This window comes from Acanthochromis polyacanthus, chromosome 8 (assembly GCF_021347895.1).
Source record: "Acanthochromis polyacanthus isolate Apoly-LR-REF ecotype Palm Island chromosome 8, KAUST_Apoly_ChrSc, whole genome shotgun sequence".
NCBI classification, from domain to species: domain Eukaryota; kingdom Metazoa; phylum Chordata; class Actinopteri; family Pomacentridae; genus Acanthochromis; species Acanthochromis polyacanthus.
In genome coordinates this window covers 38,275,842-38,291,168 of record NC_067120.1, presented here as the reverse complement: position 1 = coordinate 38,291,168, position 15,327 = coordinate 38,275,842, and the positions used below count along the sequence as shown (strand labels likewise).

Sequence of the window (15,327 nt, the reverse complement as noted above, 5' to 3'; positions counted from 1 at the left end):
TACAATGGTTCTGCCACAAAAATGTGACAGAAATGTTTATTCTGAAAGCAGCTCTTTAAAGCTTAAGGGACCCAGAGGAGTTTCTGACAGCTGGAAGGGAGTGGATGAAATACAAACAGCTAACAGTGTTCCACTGATGTACAAGGGGTAGAAATGCAGCAATATGGCAGCATTATGGCAGCAAAGGCAGGAAAAATAAAGACACTTTGCTCGTAAACAATGCAGGAGTCAAATTGTTAAGAAAACCTGGATTTTACCAGTGATTTCTACAAAAATACACTCGATGCATCTCAATTATTCAATCAGTTGTCAAATGTTTTGATAATCACTTAATACATTTCAGTCATTTTAAAGGAAAAAAGCTAAAATTTGTGATTGCAGATCCTTAAATATGAATATTTTATGGTTTCTTTCCTCCTTTATAACAGGAAAACAAGACATTTGTCGTCTTAGATCAACGTTTTTCACCATTTTTTTTAACAAACCAAAATAACTACTCAGTTATTAAAGAAAGTAATCAACTGATTAAGTGCTTTTCAGTTGCACCAGGGAGTTCAGAATTTTTAAAATCTGTTTAGAGAAAATGTTTTATTTTTGATCAATTTTTAAAATTTTAAAATTTAATTTTATGTTTAGATTTGCGACGCTAAAACAGCTTGTCACAGGTGAGTAGTGAAAAGGCTGACAAACATTTTAAAAAGTGACGATTCTTTTGGTTTTTACAGATTCTCTCTGATAATGATGACATTTTGGCATTTAAAAAAAAAAAGTAACATATCTTTCAAATGTTTTGTAAGGTTTTGAGGTTCAGAAGGTTAAATAAACTTGTATTTTATCTGCTATGACAGCATCCTTAGTGAAAAATTAGTTATTTTAAGCTAAGATTTGGTAAATTTTCCTGACAAAACCGCATGTCTTAGAAGTATAGACAAAAACCTGTCAGAAAGTTTTAAAAAATGACATTTTTTTTTGTTTTTACACTTTCTGTCTTTGATAAATGGTGTAATTTTGCCATTTTTTTTTAAATTTGAACATATCTTTCAAACTGTTAGGCAGGTTTTGGGATTGAGATGGTTAATTTAACCTTTATTTTATCTGCTATTACAACATTCCTCGCGAAATTTTTGCAATTTTAAGGTTTTATTTTGATAAAATTTCCAGACAGAACAGCATGTCGCAGAAGTTTATGCAAAAGCTTGTCAGAAACTTTAAAAAATGACAAATTTCTTAGTCTTTACATTTTTTTTCTCTCATAAATAGTGTTATTTTTGTGATTTTTTTTTTTGAAAATTTAACATGTCTGTGAAACCTTTTGGCAGGTTTTGGGGTTCAGAGGGTCAATTAAACTTGTATTTTATCTGCTATGACAACATCTTTTATGAAACATTATGTTATCATCTGAACAAACCCAGAAAAAACAACAAAACAGTAATTTTTATTCAGTTTTTGATGAAATATGATCGCACTGATCCCATACTGAACCATGTGAATGGTTAGTTTCAGGACATTAGTTTTAGAGGAAACAGCTGCAGTTAATTTAGTCTCTCTCTCAGTTCAGGTCAGATGAGTTTTATTGACATGAAACAGCAAAGCAGGACGAGTCCAAGAACAACTCAGAGAAGTGATGTTTTTCCTTCTAAACAGCTTAAATATGAGTTAATAGCTGCCGATGCATTCAGAGAACCGGTGTTTCCTCTGGGATTGTTGCATCAATGCTGCTCTCTGTCTTTGTTGGTCGCCCGCTATTTACTACAGCATCTTATAAAATACTTGTTTATGTGAAGTGTTGACAGACTAAATGAGTATTTTTGTGTTTCTGCAGCTGGGAGCAGAGGGTGTTGCCTCATGGCAGAGTTTACTACGTCGACCACAACACCAAAACCACCACCTGGGAGAGACCACTGCCTCCAGGGTACGTATGCTCGCACTCAAGTTTAAGCTAGCAGATGATAAAAGAAAAAATCAACCAGTTCTGTCCATAGAGGGGAAGCTTCTGTCTCTCCAACAGTACAAAAAACATCATTTTCAATATGTTTTCTTTCACCTAAGTGGGATTACCTTTTTTAAGCAGAATTTCTTTTTCAAAGTGTTACCATAATCGGTTGCAAAACTTGGCAAAATCATCATGAAAAGATGCAAAATCATTATTAAAAGATGCAAAATCATCATGAAAAGATGCAAAATCATCATGAAAAGATGCAAAATCATCATGAAAAGATGTAAAATCATTATTAAAAGATGCAAAATCATCATGAAAAGATGCAAAATCATCATGAAAAGATGCAAAATCATTATTAAAAGATGCAAAATCATCATGAAAAGATGCAAAATCATTATTAAAAGATGTAAAATCATCATGAAAAGATGCAGAATCATTATTAAAAGATGCAAAATCATCATGAAAAGATGCAAAATCACCACAACAAAATGTGAAATTATTACTAAAAGATGCAAAATCATCATAAAAAGATGAAAAATCTGCACGAAAGATGAAAAATGATCATGAAAAGATGCAAAATCATTATTCAAAGATGCAAAATCATCATGAAAAGATGCAAAATCATTATTAAAAGATGCAAAATCATCATGAAAAGATGTAAAATCATTATTAAAAGATGCAAAATCATCATGAAAAGATGCAAAATCATCATGAAAAGATGTAAAATCATTATTAAAAGATGCAAAATCATCATGAAAAGATGCAAAATCATTATTAAAAGATGGAAAATCATCATGAAAAGATGCAGAATCATTATTAAAAGATGCAAAATCATCATGAAAAGATGCAAAATCACCACAACAAAATGTGAAATTATTACTAAAAGATGCAAAATCATCATAAAAAGATGAAAAATCTGCACGAAAGATGAAAAATGATCATGAAAAGATGCAAAATCATTATTAAAAGATGCAAAATCATCATGAAAAGATGCAAAAATCATTATTAAAAGATGCAAAATCATCATGAAAAGATGCAAAATCACCACAACAAAATGTGAAATTATTACTAAAAGATGCAAAATCATCATAAAAAGATGAAAAATCTGCACGAAAGATGAAAAATGATCATGAAAAGATGCAAAATCATTACTCAAAGATGCAAAATCATTATTAAAAGATGCAAAATCATCATGAAAAGATGCAAAATCACCACAACAAAATGTGAAATTATTGCTAAAAGATACAAAATCATCATAAAAAGATGAAAAATCTGCACGAAAGATGCAAAATCATCATGAAAAGATGCAAAATCACCACAACAAAATGTGAAATTACCACGAAAAGCTGCAAAATCATCATAAAAAGATGAAAAATCTGCACGAAAGTTGAAAAATTATCATGAAAAGATGCAAAATCATTATTAAAAGATGCAAAATGATCATGAAAAGATGCAAAATCATTATTAAAAGACACAAAATCATCATGAAAAGATGAAAAATCACCACAACAAAATGTGAAATTATTACTAAAAGATGCAAAATCATCATAAAAAGATGAAAAATCTGCATGAAAGATGAAAAATGATCATGAAAAGATGCAAAATCATTATTCAAAGATGCAAAATGATCATGAAAAGATGCAAAATCATTATTAAAAGACACAAAATCATCATGAAAAGATGAAAAATCACCACCACTTAAATTATTAATAGCAGTGAATTGAGTAGAATTTAATCTGGAGAGTCGCAGCAGCGTCGCCCGTCACACGCCTCCTCCGTCCTCCCCGTCGGGTCGGTCTCCGGCCGCCAGCAGCAGCGGCAGCAGCCCGTCTCCGGGTCAGGACGCTCTGGGCCCGGCCGCCCCGGCAGAACCCAGCCCCAGCGCCACCTCCAGCACCGAGCCGGCCGGAAACAGCAGCACAGAGTCGGCCACCGACTCTCTCCCCGCTGGGTAGGAGTCTCTAAATTATTACAATGGTTCTGCCACAAAAATGTGACAGAAATGTTTATTCTGAAAGCAGCTCTTTAAAGCTTAAGGGACCCAGAGGAGTTTCTGACAGCTGGAAGGGAGTGGATGAAATACAAACAGCTAACAGTGTTCCACTGATGTACAAGGGGTAGAAATACACCAAGAAGTGCCGCAATATGGCAGCATTATGGCAGCAAAGGCAGGAAAAATAAAGACACTTTGCTCGTAAACAATGCAGGAGTCAAATTGTTAAGAAAACCTGGATTTTACCAGTGATTTCTACAAAAATACACTCGATGCATCTCAATTATTCAATCAGTTGTCAACTGTGAAAAGATGAAAAGATCATAAAAAAGGTTTCAAAAACACCACATCAAAATGTGAAAGTACCACTAAAAGATGCAAAATCATCATGAAAAGATACAAAAACACCACAACAAAATGTGAAATTACCACGAAAAGCTGCAAAATCCTCGTAAAAGGATGAAAAATCTGCACGAAAAGATACAAAATCATTATGAAAATGTGAAAAATCACCACCACTGAAATTATTAATAGCAGTGAATTGAGTAGAAATGAATCTATTACATTGAGCTTGTGTTGGAGTCTTTGTTGCACTGAGAGTTGGGAGTTTGTTGATGTTTGCCGTTTTTAAGCTAACGTTAGATTGGAGGAACACAAATGTTGGATTATACCTTGAAAATTCGTCTCAGTTGACAGAGAGTGCAATCAATTCTCATACTGGTGGTAAACAAGTGATTAATACTGATGAACGTCACATTTTTACATGTAGTACCTTCAAGACAGTTAACTATTGACGAGCAGCGTCTGCATTCTTTGTTGCATCTTTCTCGCTGTGTTTCTCGACTCCTCTGACTGTAAAATGGAGGCAAAAAATAGTTGTTTATTGGGAGAAACTGGTTAAATTTGATTCAAAAGTGTTAGCTCAAACTTACGTTAGCACAAAACAACAATACAGAATGAAAATCAGCATTTACAGCGAGATTAAATAAAGGTGCAGCAGGACGGAAGGACGGTTCAGGTGACGTACACCACCGTTCAAATTAATCAGCCGTTTCCACCTAGATTAGTCTTTTACCACATTGACAATTTATCATTCACTTAATGGTATCTTCATAGGGAAAACTGCTTTTCTTTCAAAAATAAGGACATTTCTCAGTTGCCCCAATGGTAATGTACATTCATGTTGATCTGATGCCTTTAAGACCGCGAGTAGGGCGTAAAATCCCTGTAAGAAAGCCCTCTGATTGCAGCCACTCCTATGAAGCTAAACTTTCTCAGATATGTTCAGATGAAGTTCCTCCTCATTCTTCTCAGCTGCTAGCCTGAGTTTATTACGATTTTCTTACATTTCTGCAGATATTTAGCTGCAACTTTCTTCTTCATCCTGCAGGTTTTTGTGTTTATGTGCCGTTTTCTGAGCCAGAATTCAACCCTTTTATGACACTCCTACTCGCAGCGATTATTTATTGATTTCCAGAGAGTGCAACAGGGTGACAAAGAGAAACAGAGGCTGTTTTTAGGGAAAGGTCACCTCCCCCCGCTGCTTCCCTCCCTGCCTTCCCCCCATCTCACTTTTTCCACACGAGGAAGCCGAGCGTGGGGTTCCCGGAGAACAAAAGTCCTTTCTTAGCGCCACATATGTACTCCCATCCACCAGCGCGTTGGCTGTCGGCCGCCGTGGCCCTTCAGAGGATCAATTAGCAAGCTAATACCCGGCTAACGCTCCAGATGTAGGCACCGGGAACTGTTTAGAGGCAGTTGGGCAATCGAGGTTTGGAAGCCGGAATAATGAAAACCATCCGAAGGAGAGTGAGGAGAGCTGCTGAGTCACGCTGCTCTTTATCTCGTATTCGGACGAAGAAAAGCTGATGCTCTGTTTGTGTAAAGTCAGCCACCTAGCTGTCAATAGAAATGAGGCTGTAAGCAACATTTTGCATTTGAAAACAAAAAATGGTTTCATTTTCTAAACACCGGTTAAGGTTAGAAAGAAACACCAACGGGAAATTGTGCCAAATCAATCTGGTTTGGGTTCAAAACACATCTTTTGAATAATCACTTTGCTTTTCCACACTCCGCAAAGCCACATCTTTACTGTGTACGTCTGTTTAAATGCCGCTTTTGTTATTGTAGCTGCCTTTAGTGTTTTCTAAGACAGTTTTTTGTCCTCCACAGACCACAGATCTCATCGTTATTTGTCTCATTTTTCCCTCTGTTCCTGTTCTAATATCGCCAGCTGCCGTTTGTGGACATTGCTCAGTGCACTAGCATCGACCAACCGGAGAAACCAGAAAAGAAACTCCTCCAAGGCTGCTCGTTCCCCCATGTGGCATTGTCAGAAATGCAGCATTTTATTAAATAAATGCAGCATTTGTTTATTAGTTACTGATAATCAGAAATCACGGCACCATAAAATGTGATCAGTTAATGTAGACGTACCAACAAGCATGAGCACAGACGTGTGTTCTGCATGTGTACGTTATGTACGGATACCGAATCACGTGACCTAAATATGGAGCAGGCGGCAGGAATGATGGGACTCAGAAACACCACCACAGTTTAATCGTTCCTTGGATCATTTCTTATGGATAAGTCCCGATAAGTTCTCAGAGGTGGATTTGTAGTAGGATCATAGTCAGCTGATCATGTAGTGTTCACTTGTTGTCATGGTTGCAGTGACGCTGTGCTGCTACTCATAATGATACAGAAATCTTTAACAAATCCGTGGATCCAGACTATAAGCTGCATCACTGCCAAAATCTAATCACTTGGTCCTTGTCATTTCTGACCTTCACTGAAGATTTCATCCAAATCCGTTAGTCCGTTTTTGAGTAAAGTTGCTAACAGATGGACAGACAGACAAACGTAAGCCGATCATGGCATAACTCCGCCTTTCCTTGAAATAATAATAATTTTTCCATACAACTGTCAAGTGAATTTGAAGCTATCTCTTGAAATGTTGCAAAAAATGAACAAAAACTGGACATTCACCAGGCTTGTTTTCCTTTAGCTGCTTTCAAGTGAATAAATGAGGCTGTAGATCGCATCCCTAGGTGGCGCTAGAGGCTACGTTACACACGACTGTAATAAAATGAGCAGAAGAAGCTGCAAATGAGATCACTATTAAAAGATTTTAGCATTTTTCTTTGACCTTTTACTGTTCATTTGCATTTTTTTGTTAAAATACATAAAATATCTCATAAAACCACAGAAAAACCAAAATATTAATGCACGTCAGCCGTAAAAACACATCCATATTAAAAATCCTGTTTTTTATTAATAGTAGTCTTTTGCATTGCTTGAGCATTAAAGGGCACAATTTTTTTGCTGCATTTAACCCCTCGTGTCGTCCTGCGGGTCAAAATTGACCCGTTTTAAAGTTTCAAAATGTGGAAAAATAATCTATTTTTACAGTGGAACTTCTGATGTCCACATTTTCAACATTTTTTGGAAACTTCTGAACATTTCTGATGGAAAAAAAGAAATGTTAAAAAAATGTTTCTTTAAGAACATTTACAAAAAAATCAACCAAAATCCAGCAAATTTCGCTGGATTTTGGTTGATTTTTTTGTGAATGTTCTTAATGAAAATACTAGAAGTTGTGTTGATATGTGTGTAATCATTTTAGATATTTTTAGTTTTTTTGGGAAGATTTTTACTCATTTTTTGAAACTATTTACAAGATTTTTCTTGCCAAATTTGGGGGATTTTTTTTAAAATAAAACTTTTAAGGGAAACTTTTAAGGAATTATTGGAATATTATTCCTGAAGGTTTTGCAAATTTTCATAAGTTTGAGGATTTTTTTTTAATTTGCTGAATTTTTAGATTTTTTTCAGACGAGGAAACAGTATTCCCTGGTGCCCGTAAATGAGGACAACAGGAGGGTTAAGTACTACAGCTAACAAATAACAGAAAATGTATGACATAATTGAAAAATTTTGCCGACAAGTTTGATGTAAAAACATCAGCAGATTTACTTGAAGAATCGGCTTAAACTGACGACACATTAGGAGTGAAGTTATGCGTCAAAACGCCGGAGAATCTGTTTCTTCCAATCGTCTGACAAATGTTTTCCTTCGGAAAATCATTAAGATCCACATTTCTAACTTCTCTGAAACTTTTGTTTTCTACTTTTAAGTCAACTTTGCTTCAAAACTTCAAAACTAAAAATAGATAGAAGAACAGAGTTGGTAGTGTCTGTTGTTGGTCAACATTGTAATGTCTAAAAGTAGACCGAGACGTCCCGTATGACCTTATTTCCAGGAAATAGACGGATTAGATGTTTGATGACATGACGGTTACAAACAGTCGCAGTCAGACAGCAGAACTAAGTAGAGACTCTGTGGGTTCTGGGGTTTTCTCCGGCTCCACTAAATAAGCGGCTGGTGCTAATATCAGAGAGTTTTTCTGCGTTTTAACGGCAGCTCAGCGGTCACAGAGACGATCCGTCGACCAGATACCTCCCTGTGTCTGCAGTCGTCCTGAAGTGTCCTTGAAGAAGAAGAATCGACCTAAAAGACTGAATAAACACGAGCAACTGCCGAGAACATTTTGAAGGTTTACCAGAGTGTTACTGAAGATATTGTTGAAGAGCTTCCCAACCTTCTGAATTTAGAAGATCTATCCAGGTCATTAATCTGTCAACATGAGATTTTGAGTCTTTTAATTTTAGGCGTCTCAGCATGTCATTTAGAAATGCTTTTTAAAAAAGTGCTTTTCATGGACTTGGACCATCAGAGACTTCAAAATCTGAGCATTGTGGCTCTGGTTAATGGTGTAATTTTCAAGATTTATTAAAAAGTCCCTACAAAACATGCAGTTGAAACTCAGATTTCATGGTTTAAGGCCCAAAATCAACCATCACAAAGTTGAAAATCCAGTAATTCTTTCTATTTTTACAGTTTCTGGATCTTAAATTGTGTAATTTGGGGGCTTTTTAAAGAAACAGATTGAGGTGATTTTGATGAGATCTTGTTTTTGGTTGTTTTTCCAGCCGGAACTGTTTGTCACCCACGATACCTTCAAGAGCGTTGGAAATGTAATAATCTGCCTTTTCTTTAGGTGTTTTTATAGTTTGTGGCTCTGATAAATGGTGATTTATTTTAATCTCTTGGGATTTAAAATTATTTGAATGAGACAAAAGTATTTTGATGGAATTGGACGATCACAAAGTTCAAAGTCTGAGAATTCTGTCTCTGATTAATGATTTAATTTTCAGACTTTAAAAAGCATAAAACATGCAGTTGAAACTTTAGAAGATTAATTGAAAGCTTTGTAAATTTTTGCCACATGACTGTTGGTCACAGTCGAGTCAATCATGACTTCTTTGTTCCATAAAGGAGCACCGATTTTTAGATTTTTTTTTTTGCAACTTCTGCTTTAAATGCTTTGTTTTTGACAAATAAAATGATTTTAATTAAATTCATGATGTTGAGCTCAAAAATTAAGTGTCACAAGGTTGAAAATCAGAGAATTCTTTCTGTTTCTGCAGTTTTTGGTGTAATTTTTGGGATTGTTAAAATAATTCTGATGATTTATTGAAATTTAAAGCTTATTTTTGCTTGTTTTTCCAGACAGAACTGTTTGTCACGTGATGCCTTCAAAGGCCGTTGGAAATTTGATAATCTACCTTTTCTTTTTGTGTTTTTGCAATTTGTGACTCCGATAAATGGCGATTTACTTTAATGTAGTGGGGTTCTTAATTATTGGAAAGACACACAAAGTTATTTTCATTGATGATCTTTATCATATTTATTAAAAATAAAGCTGGCAACAGTAAATGTATTAAAGCCAGACCAGAAGTCTATTCATTTCATCCACTGCAATAACTTTTACCACCAAAACCAACAAAAAATGTTGACATTTTCCATATGAAAATTGCTAATTTCAAGAAATAAAAGCAATCCACTAGAGGCTTTAGCGGTTTTCTGGGAACAAGCATAAAAACTAAGCGATTACTAAATAATTTAACCTCAAAACTAGTGAAGTTTAACCACTTATAACCAACTGAGTGTCAGGAATTCATGTAGCAGATCTTTTAAATTGGACTTTAAATTCACCTCAGTTTAATATTTTGTAATGGAACTTGAAAGAAAATATCTGTATTAATTTATAGTGTCATAAAATTAGCTAAAATCTACAATATTTGACTCATATTTCAGTTTAATTTAGGATTTACTGTGAATCCCAACCTGTTTTTTACCCTTAGCTTGAATTTGGAAGATAATTGTTTAATCATACCAAGAATAGAAGCAAAAAAAAATGAGTTTATTGTCTTGTTTTGTCATTAAGTTGGTGTGTTTCTTGATGAAAGCAAAACATATTATGTCGTGTTACCTTTAAAAACAGTTTTAATAACTAAAAGCATGTGATGCTTGACAATATTATGCTTCTTTATTGTGGAAAAAATAGATTTAATCAGCCTAAAATACAATTCTATGATTTATTTATTGTCCTTTTCTTGCATTTAAATCCACTGTCTTTGTAAATTATTGTTTATTTAGTTTAATTTCTCTATAAAGAAGAATTTTTTCTCCTGTCAATTCGTACCCAAAAATACTCAAACTAATGAAATATGCTGGCGTTTATCGCAGCTTTAAATAAACATGCATTCATGTCGGTAAGCTCCCAGTTTCAGGCTGAAGTCGTTCTTTCACGCAGCTCCTCCTGAACTCTGAATGTTTGCATTAATAGCAGCTCCGGAGCAACAACACTGAGTCTGTTTGGAGGTTTTGGGCCGCTGGGAGGGTCGAGCAAACTTAAAAATCAGAGCAAAGCGAGCTGGACTGCAGCGGTTTTTATTCTCTACGTGGATGTCTTCAGCCTGCTGCTATCTGCACAGCCTGTTTTTGTTAGCGTACGGAAGTGGACGCTGTTTTCTCTTCCAAATTCTGCAGCGCTTGAGTCACAGATGTGAGAATAGCAGCGCTGCAGCTTTGTTCATGTGTGTGTTTTCGTGTCCGTCGTGTGTTTGTGTTTCCGTCGGTATCTGAGCTCTCGTCCAGACCCTCGTCTCAGGGGGAGATATACTTAAACCTGTGAGTAATGCTGCAGGCAGCCAGAGCAGCCGTGTTCGCTGTCGGTCACAAACCCGACGTCCACCATCGGTTCCCTCGGCTTCGTCACGGCGAGCTGCTTTAAAATGGATAAACTGTCCGATGATGTCTGAGCCAAACCGGAGATATTACAGTAAAGATGCAAAATGACCACAAAAAGGATCTGAACTCACCACAAAGAGTCAAAAATCGGCATGAAAAGTTGCAAAATCATGACAAAAAGATCCAAAATGACCACAAAAAGTTGCAAAATGACCACAAGAAGATGTCAAATCACCACAAAAGATGTAAAATGTCCAGGAAAAGATGCAAAATAACCACAAAAAGATATGAAATCACCACAGAGTCAAAAATCAGTATGAAAAGATATAATATCATGACAAAAACATGCAGAGTCACCACAAAAGATCTGAAATCACCACGAGTCAAAAATCAGTATGAAAAGTTGCAAAATCATGACAAAAAACATGCAAAATGACCGCAAAAAGATGCAAAATGACCACAAAAAAGATTTGAAATCACCACGAGTCAAAAATCAGTATGAAAAGTTGCAAAATCATGACAAAAAGATCCAAAATGACCACGAGAAGATGTCAAATCACCACAAAAGATGTAAAATGTCCAGGAAAAGATGCAAAATGATCACCAAAAGATCTGAAATCGCAACAAAGACTCAAAAGTTGAAACTTAAAGATGTACAGTCACGACAAAAGCATCCAAAATCACCATGAAAAGATAAAAAAATGACCACAAGAAGTGTCAAATCACCACAAAAAGTCAAAAATCAGTATGAAAAGATGTAATATCATGACAAAAACATGCAAAATGACCACAAAAAAATCGAAAAAGACCACGAGAAGATGTCAAATCACCACAAAAGATGTAAAATGTCCAGGAAAAGATGCAAAATGATCGCCAAAAGATCTGAAATCACCACACTCAAAAATCACTATGAAAAGTTGCAAAATCATGACAAAAACATGCAAAATGACCACAAAAAGACGCAGAATCACCACATAAAGATCCAAAATGACCACGAGAAGATGTCAAATGATCGCTAAAAGATCTGAAATCATCGCAAAGACTCAAAAGTTGACACGTAAAGATGTACAGTCACGACAAAAACATCTAAAATCACCATGAAAAGATAAAAAATGACCACAAGAACTGTCAAATCACCACAAAAGATGTAAAATCGCCAGGAAAAGATGCAAAATGATCACAAAAAAGATGTGAAATCACCAAAAAAGGGTCCAAAATCACTACGAAAAGTGTAAAATTGCTATAAACATATGCAAGTTCACTACAGAAAGATGTAAAAACTGCCCGAAAGATGCAAAATGACCAAAACAGACAAGAAATGGCAAAGAGCTAAAAGTCATCAAATCAATTTTATTACCAGGACCTTTGGAAAATTGAAAACCTTCCTGTTGTTTTTGTGTTTTTACAGTTTTTGTGTTTGATAAATGGTGATTTTTGTTTGAATGTTGTCGATTTAAATGGAACTAAAGATGTCTTTCACACTAACTGGGAGGTTTGGGCATTCAGAGAGTTAAAACTGGTTTGTGGGAGACATTTAACGAGATTTTATTGTAAGTTTGTATGTAAACTTGAGCAATAACTGTCTGCTTTAACCATCATTGCTGTATAATTTCTGATCTCTTGTGTTATCTTTACTCTTTCATCCTTTCCCAGCTCTCCGTCGCCTCCTCTCTCTGTTTTTTTTTTCCCGTTTCTCATCTCGTTTCTTTTTCCTCGTCTCTATAAATCAGCAGCTTTCTGAAGCAGCCGCCCACTCTGGATGTCCTTTAATAAAACTCTTGTTGAAAGCTGCTCTCCTCCTGTTTTCCCTCCTCCTCCAGCTGGGAGAAGCGAGTGGACCAGAGGGGAAGGTTCTACTACGTGGACCACAACACCAGAACCACCACATGGCAGCGACCCACGGCCGAGTCCGTCAGAAACTACCAGCAGTGGCAGAGCCAGCGCAGCCAGCTGCAGGGAGCCATGCACCAGTTCAGCCAGCGCTTCCTCTACCAGGTACCAAACTGGTCCACATCCACTCACTACGACGGTTTTCAGACAGTGAAGTTTAAGAGCTTCCTTCAACACAAAATCCACCCAAGATATCACCTGAGCCTGATTTAGTTTATATCTCCATACAAAGATATGAAGTCACCACAAAAACATGCAGAATGATCGCAAAAAGATGTAAAACTACCACAAAAAGATGCAAAATCATCATGAAAAAATGTAAAATCATCATGAAGATGCAAAATCATCATCAAAAGATGCAAAATCATTAAGAAAAGCTGTAAAAGTACCACAAGAAGATGTAAAATCAGCATGAAAAGATGCAAAATATTAAGAAAAAAGATGCAAAATCATTAAGAAAAAATGTAAAACTACCACAAAAGATGTAAAATGATCATGAAAAGATGCAAAATCATTAAGAAAAGATGCAAAATATTAAGAAAAAAGATGCAAAATCATTAAGAAAAGATGTAAAACTACCACAAAAGATGTAAAATCATCAAGAAAAGATGTAAAACTACCACAAAAGATGTAAAATCATCAAGAAAAGATGTAAAATCATCATGAAAAAAATACAAAATCATCATGAAAAAAATGTAAAATCATCATGAAAAGATGCAAAATCATTAAGATAAGATGTAAAATCATCATGAAAAAATGTAAAATCATCATGAAAAGATGAAAAATCCTCATGAAAAGATGCAAAACTCTCCCTCCAGGAATTCGCGATGTTGCGATCGTGCGAATTCACGCGAAATTAACCAATCTCTGAGAACAAGTTGTGAGCGTGTGTTTGTGAACACGTGTGTGCCAGGAAGTGAAATTAACTTTCTAAGCCACTGACAGATATGTACACATATGATTCATTCAATAGTTAATTACCATTTTGTGCCACAAATCTACCAACCACATCATGTTAAACCAGTATCTGGCTGCTGCTAACGTCCCACCGTGGTGTGCCAGCTTTTGTGGAAATGGGTTGGAATGCAAAATAATTAATTTCGGAATAAATATTGTCAATTACAGCATTGAAACATGTTCTACAAGCTAGAAAAATGCAACTTTTTAGCAGTTGTCACTGTCTCCCGCAATTTCATCACAATAAATAAGCTTAAAACATTGCAACTTTTATCGCAATTTTTTAGAAAAGCTGCCGTGAATTCAGGCATTTTCAGCCTCAACTATCACAAAAACGCCCGCGAAATCCTGGAAGGACTGAAAACTACCACAAAAAGATGCAAAATCATCATGAAGATGCAAAATCATGAAAAGATGCAAAATCATTAAGAAAAGATGTAGAACTACCACAAACACATGCAAAGCAAAATGAAAAGATGCAAAACTACACAAAGTCTTAAAACTACCACGAAAAGATGTACAACTACCACAATGGTGGTTTTACATCTTTTTGTGGTTCCTCTACGTCTTTTCATGGTGTTTTTGTATTTTTTCATAATGATTTTGCATATTTCTGTGGTGATTTTGCGTCGTTTTGTTGTACTTTTACATCTTTTTGTGGTGATTTTATGTCTTTTTATGGTAGTTTTACATCTTTTCATTGATTCCGAGGTCAGATGAATATGGCTTAAAAACAAGAGAAAGCATGCATGTTTTCAGACATTTTAACCACAGAAATGTTTGACTTGTTCGTGTGTTCGGCTCCAGTAATAATAACTGGAGTTACAGTAAAGAAAACACAATCTCACAGATGTTCACCTGCCAGCAGCTACTGACGATAAATCAGGGGAACTTTCCACCTGTTGGCTTTTTATTTTCCTCACAAAGAAGTCGTGTTGGAGCGTAAAGAGGAGAGTTAGGTGTGAAATCTGCAAACAGCTTTAGAATAAAGAGAAGAAACCATAAAAACCAGTGAAGGTTGTTCCACAGACGACCGACAACAAAAGAACGCCGTTAAAAGCAAAGAACCAGCAGCAGCTTCATGTAGCTCGTAGCAGAACGTGGAGGTTTTACTGAGGCCCGCTAGGGTTTTAAGGCTGGTTTCTACTAATGGTCCATTCACAGAGTTGTGTTGTTTTAGCCCCATAAGTCTTTACTGTCTGGCTGCAGTCTGACCTTCACTGTCAGGACGGAAAAATACCATAAACGGGTTTCAAATAACGTCTTCAACCCCCCACAGAGAACCGAGAGCGACGCTGAAACCCAAACAGATCCAGCAGAAACTCTAACCGGCAGTAACGTGCGACACCGCGGGAGGTTTACGATCCAGGAGAGGCGGCAAAAAGAGGAAAAATATACAGAAAACAGAGCCAGAGATGATCCTAGTCGACACCGAATTAATCATAGGTTATCT

At 35.9% G+C, this 15,327-nt stretch overlaps 1 protein-coding gene across 7 annotated transcripts in view; it reads left to right on the top strand.

Annotated features, from left to right (window-relative positions):
* Positions 1-15,327, top strand: part of wwp2 (WW domain containing E3 ubiquitin protein ligase 2) — a 96,531-nt gene that overhangs the window by 37,970 nt on the left and 43,234 nt on the right. For 5 of the 7 annotated variants that reach the window (XM_051951799.1, XM_051951798.1, XM_051951795.1 and 2 more), the window contains exons 9-11: positions 1,823-1,912; positions 3,690-3,890; positions 12,848-13,022. In XM_051951799.1, the coding sequence (XP_051807759.1) occupies positions 1,823-1,912; positions 3,690-3,890; positions 12,848-13,022 (466 nt within the window). The remainder of the gene's footprint in view (positions 1-1,822; positions 1,913-3,689; positions 3,891-12,847; positions 13,023-15,327) is intronic. The other 2 variants (XM_051951801.1, XM_051951800.1) reach the window with 1 other exon arrangement.